Source organism: Nansenia antarctica (genome assembly GCF_963989245.1).
Source record: "Nansenia antarctica genome assembly, chromosome: 5".
Taxonomy (NCBI): domain Eukaryota; kingdom Metazoa; phylum Chordata; class Actinopteri; order Argentiniformes; family Microstomatidae; genus Nansenia; species Nansenia antarctica.
The window spans coordinates 3,930,625-3,940,624 of record NC_137690.1 but is presented as its reverse complement, the minus strand read 5'-3'; the positions used below and the strand labels follow the sequence as shown (position 1 = coordinate 3,940,624).

General features: G+C 48.9%; 1 protein-coding gene across 1 annotated transcript in view; it reads left to right on the top strand.

Annotated features, from left to right (window-relative positions):
- Positions 1-9,853, top strand: part of stpg2 (sperm-tail PG-rich repeat containing 2) — a gene marked incomplete at both ends in the record, with an annotated part of 29,927 nt that extends 20,074 nt beyond the window's left edge. The window contains 6 exon segments of the mRNA XM_080532936.1: position 1,160; positions 1,163-1,266; positions 9,237-9,263; positions 9,265-9,324; positions 9,326-9,399; positions 9,820-9,853. Of these exon segments, the coding sequence (XP_080389062.1) occupies position 1,160; positions 1,163-1,266; positions 9,237-9,263; positions 9,265-9,324; positions 9,326-9,399; positions 9,820-9,853 (300 nt within the window).
- Between the last annotated feature and the right edge of the window lie 147 nt (positions 9,854-10,000).

Below are 10,000 nucleotides of genomic sequence, written 5' to 3'. Positions count from 1 at the left end.
TGTGAGAGAGTGTGTGTGTGTGTACGTGTGTGTGTGTGTGTGAGTCTGTGTGTGAGTCTGTGTGTGTGTGTGTGAGTCTGTGTGTGAGTCTGTGTGTGAGTCTGTGTGTGAGTCTGTGTGTGTGTGTGTGTGTGTGTGAGTCTGTGTGTGAGTCTGTGTGTGTGTGTGTGTGTGTGTGTGTGAGTCTGTGTTGAGAGAGAGTGTGTGTTGTGTGTGTGTGTGTGTGTGTGTGTGTGTGTGTGTTTACAGCCCCAGTCTTAGACCCCGGTCTATACATCATGTTCCCACTGTTCCTCCCTGGGAAACTACAGTCTAAACAACCCTCCTCCTCTTCTCTCACTCTCTCTCTCCCCCTCCCCCCCTCCCTCTCTCTCTCCCCTCCCTCCTCCCTCCTCCCTCCCCCCTCTTCTCTCCCTCCCTCCCCCCTCCCCCCCTCTTCTCTCCCTCCCTCCCTCCTCCCCCTCACTCCCCCCCCTCTTCTCTCTCCCCTCCCCTCCCTATCCCCCTCCCCCTCCTCCCCTCTCTCTCTCCCTCCCCCTCTCCCTCCCCCTCCCTCCTCCCTCTCCCTCACCCCCTCTCTCCCTCTCTCTCTCCTCCTAATTTCTGTCTCCTCCATCTCTGGCCATCTGAGAGTCTTCATGTATCTTTTATTTCAGAATCATCCCCCCTTACCCTTCTGAGAGATAAACCAATACTCTCATCCTTTCTTCCCCCCCTCCCCTCTCTCTACCCACCCTCTCCCTTTCCCACCCCACCTCTCTCTACTACCCTCACCCTCCTCTCCCCTCTCTCTCCCCCCCTCCCCACTCTCTACTTCCCTCTCCCTTTCCCCCCACCTCTCTACTACTACCCCTCCCTCCTCTCCCCTCTCTCTACCCCCCCTCCTCCCCTCTCTCTACCCCCCCTCCTCTCCCCCCTCCCCTCTCTCTCCTACCCCCCCTACCCGCCCTCTCCCTTTCCCCCCACCTCTCTCTACTACCCCCCCCCTCTCCTAACTCTACCCATACCCCCCTCTCGTCTTCCTCTCCCCCCCCCCCCTGTTCATGTATCTTTTATTTCAGAATCCTCCTCCTCCCTTTCTGAGAGATAAACCAATAACTCATCATCACCCCCCTCACCCCCTCTCTCTCTACCCCTCCGCCCCCCCCTCCCTCTATAGGGGTCCCAGGTCCGGGTCAGTATCACATCAGGAGTCAGTTTGAGAAGCCCTGCACCCCGCACGGCGGCCTGTCCATCTTCAGCCCCCCCTTCCTCTCCCAGACACAGGTAAACCCCCCCCCCCCTCCTCTCTGAGACACAGGTAAACCCCCCCTTCCTCTCCCAGACACAGGTAAACCCCCCCACTCCTCTCCCAGACACAGGTAAACCCCCCCCCCTTCCCTCTCCCAGACACAGGTAAACCCCCACCTTCCTCTCCCAGACACAGGTAAAACCCCCCCCCCTTCCTCTCCCAGACACAGGTAAACCCCCCCTTCCTCTCCCAGACACAGGTAAACCCCCCCTCCGACCCCCGCTTAACCTTCAGTAAACTCTAAAAGAGACCCCTGTTTAACCTTCATTAAACTCTAATAGAGAGACCTGTTTAACCTTCATTAAACTCTAATATAGAGACCTGTTTAACCTTCATTAAACTCTAATAGAGAGACCCCTGTTTAACCTTCATTAAACTCTAATAGAGAGACCCCTGTTTAACCTTCATTAAACTCTAATAGAGAGACCTGTTTAACCTTCATTAAACTCTAATAGAGACCCCTGTTCTAATAGAGCTCTGTTTAACCTTCATTAAACTCTAATAGAGCTCTGTTTAACCTTCATTAAACTCTAATAGAGCTCTGTTTAACCTTCATTAAACTCTAATAGAGAGCTCTGTTTAACCTTCATTAAACTCTAATAGAGACCCCTGTTTAACCTTCATTAAACTCTAAAAGAGACCCCGTGGTGTTTTACATAATGCCTCCTGGGTAGCGGTGTTCCACATCGGTAGCGGTGAGGTGAATTCTCTCCCCTTACAGAGTAAGCCCTCGCGGTGTGTGTCTAGAAAAAGCTCTTTATATATAAATGCAATCAATGATGATTCATGATTTATGACTATCAGCTAAGCTGCCTCTTCCGGGAGTGTGGCGGTGGGGGGGAAGGCGAGTGATATAACTCAGTTAGCAGTTGCTGTTAAAACGCCTTGTGTAAAAGTGGGTGAGTGCTTTAAAGCCACGATCTGCGATTCAAACAACAAAAGCGGGGCTCCCCGCCACTGTTATTGGTAAACAGCAGAGGGATGACACACACGTTCATGCCACACCACACCACACCACCCACGGCAACATATTCATTTTGTTTGTTACTTTGAATATAACTTTTTAAGGAATGAGAGAGGGAGGGAGAGAGAGAGAGGGAGGGGGAGGGGAGGGAGGGGGGAGGGAGAGAGAGAGGGGGAGAGAGGGAGAGAGAGAGAGAGAGAGAGAGAGAGAGAGAGAGAGAGAGAGAGAGAGAGAGAGAAGGAGGTAGGAGGGAGGGAGAGAGAGAGAGAGAGAGAGACGCATTTTAAGACGAATTTAATTCATGGAAATCATCACAATAGTGTTAACCATGTTTGTTTACAATCGCGTTGTTTAGTAAAAAACGTACAAAAAATAGTAAAAAAACAAGCTTATATCTGACGGCAGCTGTAAACACATGTAAACAATATCGGCTTGACTAGCGAGCGTGTCATTAATCAACAACGTTGAGATATATTAACATGTTTCAGAATAAAAGTCTGAACATCACATTTGGATTGATTACCGAACTTGTTCCCCCCGCTTTCACCAGCTGCCCACACATATGTTGGCTTCTGACGGGGGTAAGACATGATATATGATCAAAGCTCATGCAGCCATTAATAAGTCATGTTCTTCAAGAGTCGACGGCTATACTGTAACATCATTAATTTAGTCCAAAAGTCCAAAAATGGATCTACCCGAATTACAGATAGCCCCTTTAAATAGAGCTGGCGTTATTCCCGAGTCTGCTGCACGTGTCAGAGAGATGTGTGTCTGTTATACGTGCTGTATTTCTACGGTTCTAGTTGCTGTATTTCTACGGTTCTAGTTGCTGTACTTCTATGGTTCTAGTTGCTGTATTTCTATGGTTCTAGTTGCTGTACTTCTATGGTTCTAGTTGCTGTATTTCTATGGTTCTAGTTGCTGTATTTCTACATGTGTCTGTTATACGTGCTGTATTTCTACATGTGTCTGTTCTAGTTGCTATATTTCTACGGTTCTAGTTGCTGTATTTCTATGGTTCTAGTTGCTCTATTTCTATGGTTCTAGTTGCTGTACTTCTATGGTTCTAGTTGCTGTATTTCTACATGTGTCTGTTATACGTGCTGTATTTCTACATGTGTCTGTTCTAGTTGCTGTATTTCTACGGTTCTAGTTGCTGTATTTCTATGGTTCTAGTTGCTGTATTTCTATGGTTCTAGTTGCTGTATTTCTATGGTTCTAGTTGCTGTACTTCTATGGTTCTAGTTGCTGTATTTCTATGGTTCTAGTTGCTGTATTTCTACATGTGTCTGTTATACGTGCTGTATTTCTACATGTGTCTGTTCTAGTTGCTATATTTCTACGGTTCTAGTTGCTGTATTTCTATGGTTCTAGTTGCTCTATTTCTATGGTTCTAGTTGCTGTACTTCTATGGTTCTAGTTGCTGTATTTCTACATGTGTCTGTTATACGTGCTGTATTTCTACATGTGTCTGTTCTAGTTGCTGTATTTCTACGGTTCTAGTTGCTGTATTTCTATGGTTCTAGTTGCTGTATTTCTATGGTTCTAGTTGCTGTATTTCTATGGTTCTAGTTGCTGTACTTCTATGGTTCTAGTTGCTGTATTTCTATGGTTCTAGTTGCTGTATTTCTACATGTGTCTGTTCTAGTCGCTGTATTTCTACATGTGTCTGTTCTAGTTGCTGTATTTCTACATGTGTCTGTTCTAGTTGCTGTATTTCTACATGTGTCTGTTCTAGTTGCTGTATTTCTACATGTGTCTGTTCTAGTTGCTGTATTTCTACATGTGTCTGTTCTAGTTGCTGTATTTCTACATGTGTCGGTTCTATGTGCTGTATTTCTACATGTGTCTGTTCTAGTTGCTGTATTTCTACATGTGTCTGTTCTAGTTGCTGTATTTCTACATGTGTCTGTTCTATGTGCTGTATTTCTACATGTGTCTGTTCTATGTGCTGTATTTCTATGGTTGATGATGAGCTCTCAGCTCTGGTCCTGTTCTGCTCTAGTTAGCGTCTCTCTGGCCGCAGTGTCAAGATGCTGGAAGGCTCTGTCACACACACACACACACACACACACACACACACACACACACACACACACATGCACACGCAGACATGCGCACACACACGCGCACATGCACGCACGCACACAAATACACACACACATGCATGCACGCAGATATGCACACACACACACACACACACACACACACACACACACACACACACACACACACACAGACAGGGGGCAGCTCTGAGGAGATGTATTGGCTGCCAGCCCCGTCAGCTGACAGGCTGAGACAGGAAGTGTCCGTCAGACAGACAGACAGACAGGGCCGCGGGGCGGGCATCCATCTTGTTTCCTGTGGCGTGCAGCGGTCTGGCAGGAAGCAGTCCCCCTCGGACAGGAAACACTATCGCAAAACCTCCTACAGAGATCTGTCTCTGTCACACTGGGGGGGGCAGGGTGTGTGTGTGTGTGTGTGTGTATGTGTGTTGGAGTGTGTGTGTGTGTGTGTGTGTGTGTTGTGTGTGTGTGTGTGTGTGTGGTGTGTGTGTGGTGTGTGTGTGTGTGTTGTGTGTGTTTATTGTGTGTGTGTGTGTGTGTGGTGTGTGTGTGCGTGTTGTGTGTGTTTATGTGTGTGTGTGTGTGTTTTTGTGTGTGGTAGAAGGAGGGAGGTGGGGTGGGGTTAGATGGCGGGGATGGAGAAGAACTGACCTGCCCAGATCAGCGTTTCCATGGAGGGTGTATACGGCGGCCATCTTGTGTTGTACCATTTGGACGATTTTAGCTTCCAGCTTTACGAACGACCGACTTCAAACTCAAAATCACCGTCGGAATGTTCAGTCAAATGATGCTTTGGTTGCCATGGTGTCGGTGTCGGCCATCTGAATGTGTAGCTTCTCTGCAACAACAATAACAACGGTTACCACGGCCACCAGGTGTTCCAGTTCTGTGTCGGCCATCTTTTTGGGCGCACTATACTAGCCAAACTGCCACAGTCTTTTTGGCCTTCTGTGATGGAGACCAGAGACGGTTTCTTTTACGGTCTTGAAGGAGATAACTAGGGATTGACTTTAGGCCAAATAAACCGATTGACTGTTTTGTGTTGTGTGTCTTAAAGACACTTTGACTGCCAGCCATGTTCAGAGCGGAGAGCTCCACACTGCCAGACTTTTGGGGCATTTTCGCTGAACTTTGAAGACCCACCAAATATTGACTTTTCGGACTACATAAACATTGAACATTATCTACCAAAACTTTAGACTCTCTTCTTTCATCAGAAAAAGAAAGTTTGTTTCTAGCCTCTTTGAGTGTTTAGAAATCGGCCGTAGAACATAGGGTGGTTTCAGCAAAAACACCTGATTTTGACCAATAAACAGAGAAAACAAGCTTTTTCTGCATTTTTTTTTTCTGCACTTTTTCTGTATCATCCGACTCTGAACTGTTTGAAGAGTCGCGCGCGATGGCCGCGATGCTTCGCAATGCTCCGCGCCGCGCAATGCTCCGCGCCGCGGTTTGGCACATACCCTGATCCGTTTCGCCAATTACTACAACCCACAGCAAGCCACTTCCTTCTCCAGGTTTTTTTATCGAACTACTGCCCCCCATCTGGGACCGAAATACATTACACCCTAGTCTGAAATTCACTCGCTAGGTGTAGAACATGTCAATAACGCGATCCCCGCGAAAAAAAAAAAAAAAACTATAAGACGCCAATTGGCGTCTTTGGCAGTCAACGTTACTATTCTATAAGACGCCAATTGGCGTCTTTGGCAGTCAATGGTCTTAAGGGGTTTTTTTAAACGGAATTTAAGCATATTTGGGGGGTCGATGGCAGTGATGCTTAGCGGGTCGAGAGGCGCTATTTTCAAGGCCATCGATTGATTTTTCCAGTGCACATGATGGTACTGGAGCGGCTGTGGCTCAGGAGGTAGTGCCGCCGGCTGTCTAATGATCGCAAGGTCGGTAGGTTCGAACCCCGGCTGGCCACGTGTCGAGGTGTCCTTGGGCAAGACACTGAACTCCAAATTGCTCCCAATGAGCGGGGCCTTGGAATGGCGCCTTGCATGGTAGCTTGCCGCCGTGAAATGTGTGTGTGTGAACGGGTTAATGAGAGGCCGTTGTAAAAGCGCTTTGGAATCACACTCTATAAATGCAGTCCATTTACTGAAGACACCTCTGTTTACCACTGCCCCCCCCCCCCCCCACACACACACACACCTGAGAACAGGTGAGACAGCGTTACAGCGCTGTGGTATCTATCACCATTGTTACCCTGACGTTGTTCGCTCGACACAAAATTGCTAAAACGCCCGGTTCGGTTGATGTTCTTTCTGACAATCTGAAAAATCCGAGAGAAAATATCTGCCTGAAGTCTTTTCAAATCCATCCTGAAAGGCGTCTGAATATCGACTCACAGCCAGATAAAGATCTACTTCCATGTTTCAGAAGATCACAAAGCCCAACGAATTAAATCCACGCTTCTCCTCCCTGGTGTGTGAGAGAGAGCTGGGGGGTTTCAGAGGGATTAAAGATGGGGGGGGGGGGGGGTTTGACATAAAATCTCTGAGCTGAAACTCTGATGCTTTGGCGTCGTGTCGATAGAATTTGAGAAGCTCCTGACAGCTCACGTGCGAGCACGAGCAGCAGCACACACACACGCACGCACACACACACACACACACACACACACACACACACACACACACACACACACACACACGACACACCATACTCTCAGGCAGCCTTCATTAACACCCTCTTAACTCCTCACACACACACACACACACACACACACACACACACACGCACACACGCACACACACACACTCTCATACACACACACACACACGCTCGCTCGCGCACACGCTCACACTCACCCACACCCCGACACGCACGCACGCACACGCACACGCACGCACACTCACACTCACACTCACACTCACACTCACACTCACACTCACACTCACACTCACACTCACACTCACACACTCACACACACACACACACACACACACACACACACACACACACACACACTCTCTCTCTCTCTAGTAGGGGCTTGGGGGGGTGGTTCTGGATCGGGGGGTGATTGCTGGGTTCTGACCTGCTTCCTGTGGACCCACGCTGAGCCAGCACTGGGCTGGGCCCTGTGACGCCGCTCAGAGCCCTCTGATCCTCCCCCCCCCCTCCTCCCCCAGCGCTCCGCCCAGCTCCGCCTGACTCTCCTCAATCCCGGAGTGATGAGAGGAGCAGCTGGACTCCTTTCCTCTGCTCTCTTCTCTCCTCCTCCTCCTTTCCTCTCCTCTCTCCTCTCTCCTCTCCTCTCCCCCTTCTCTCTCCTCTCCCCCTCCTCTCCTCTCTTCTCCTCTCCTCTCCCCCTGTCCTCTCCTCTCTCCTCTCCCCTTCTCGTCCTCTCCCCTCCTCTCCTCTCTTCTCTCCCCTCCCCCCCCTCCTCTTCTCTCCTCTCCTCCCTCCTCTCTCCCCTCCTTCTCTTCCCCTCCTTTCCTCCTTCTCACTTCCCTCCTTTCCTTTCCTCTCCTCTCCTCTCCCCCCCCCCCCCCCCCCACCATCTAATAACCTATATAGACACCGCGGGCTGGGCAGTGTGTTATGTTGTGTTGTTGCAGGCACAGCTGTGGCGTCAATCCCCCGCAGTCGAACATGAGTTAATACTGCACTTTAATAATACAAACCTGCCATATTTCAGCTTCGTCTGAAACCCCCCCCCCCCCCCCCCGCGCCCTCATCATCCTCCTCCGCACCCCACCACCACCACCACCACTCCCCCTCTAACCCCCCAACCCCCCTACCCTCTTCGCCCCCCGTTCTGTAAAAGCTCCCATAATTCAACAACACATTACTAATACACATTGCACTCTTCATAATTTATACAGCTGCTTCTTTTTTCTCTGGCTTCGTGGCTGGCTTCGTGTAAGTGGAACGTGGGAATCGATCGGGAGGGGATCTTGTTTTGGATGCAGAGAGCTGAAGTGGACTGGAAGGAACCTTATTTATTTTTTTCCTCCCTGAAATCGCCTCTCTTTACCTTGGGCTTCTGAGAGAGAGAGAGAGAGGGAGAAAGAGAGAGAGAAGACAGAGAGAGGAGAGAGAGAGAGAGAGACAGAGAAGACAGAGAGAGGAGAGAGAGAGAGAAAGAAAAAGAAGAGATAGAGAGAGAGAGAGAGAAGAGAGAGGCCCCCCGCCGTGGCTGGTTATTGTATATATTCATGAATAGCATACATGCCTGAGTCTGAGGAGCAACAGATTGAGAGATAGATAGAGAAAGAGAGATAGAGAGATGGACGGATATATGTATATATATATATATATACTAATATATATATATATATATATATATACTGTATAATATATATATATATATATACTGTATATATAGAGAGAGAGAGACAGAGATAGATAGATACTGTAGATAGAGAGATGGATAGAGATAGACGGATATATATATATATATATAGATAGAGAGATAGTTAGATAGATACTGATACATACATACATACATACATACATACATAACACACATACATACATACATACATACATACATACATACATACATACATACATACATACATAGATAGACAGATCAATAGAGAGATAAAGAGATATAGACAGATACATCAAGAGACAGACAGATAGATAGATAGATAGACAGATCAATAGAGAGATAAAGAGATATAGACAGATACATCAGGAGACAGAGAGAGCGATAGTAGTAAGGGATGGTGTGAATACGAGAGGACCTTGTTTACTAAAAAGTTACCCACTAACCCCTTTCTATATGATGACACCCCCCTCCCCCCTCTTCCTCCCCCTCTCCCTCGTCCCCCTCCCCTCCCTCACCCCACCCCTCCCCTCCTCTCCCCCCCTCCCCTCCCCCTCCCTCCTCCCCCCCCTCCCTCCCCTCCCCTCCTCCCCCCCCTCCCCTCTCCCCTCCCCTTCCGTCCCTCCACAGCGCTTCAAGCCGGTGAAGGCGCTGGCGCCCACCTGTTGGCGTGTACAACGACCCGCGCTGCGCCCTGGAGCTGCTGAAGAAGACCTCGGGGGATGAAGAGGAGCCCCTTCGGCCTGACCGCCGTGCGCTTCCTCCCCCCAGAGCCCCCGGCACGCCAGGTAGGGTGTGTGTGTGTGTGTGTGTGTGTGTGTGTGTGTGTGTGTGTGTGTGTCTGTGTGTGTGTGTCTGTGTGTGTGTGTGTGTTTGTGCCTGTGTGTGTGTGTGTGTGTCTGTGTGTGTTGTGTGTCTGTGTGTGTGTGTGTTTGTGTGTGTCTGTGTGTGTATGTGTGTGTGTGTATCTGTGTGTGTGTGTGTGTGTCTGTGTGTGTGTGTGTGTGTCTGTCTGTGTGTGTGTGTGTGTGTGTCTGTGTGTGTGTGTGTGTGTGTGTCTGTGTGTGTGTGTGTGTGTCTGTCTGTGTGTGTGTTGTGTGTGTGTGTCTGTGTATGTGTGTGTGTGTGTGTCTGTGTGTGTGTGTGTCTGTGTGTGTGTGTGTGTGTGTGTGTCTGTCTGTGTGTGTGTGTGTGTGTGTGTGTGTGTGAAAAGGATAAACACACTGGAGGGGTGGGGTGTAGGATGAGGTGGAAGAGTCTTGCTCACCCCTGTGTGTGTGTGTGTGTGTGTGTGTGTGTGTGGTGCTGTGTGTTCGTGATGTGTGTGGCTGTGTGTGTTCGTGTGTGTGTGGCGTGCATTGCTTTGTGTGGTGTGTATTGGGCTTGTTGTGTGC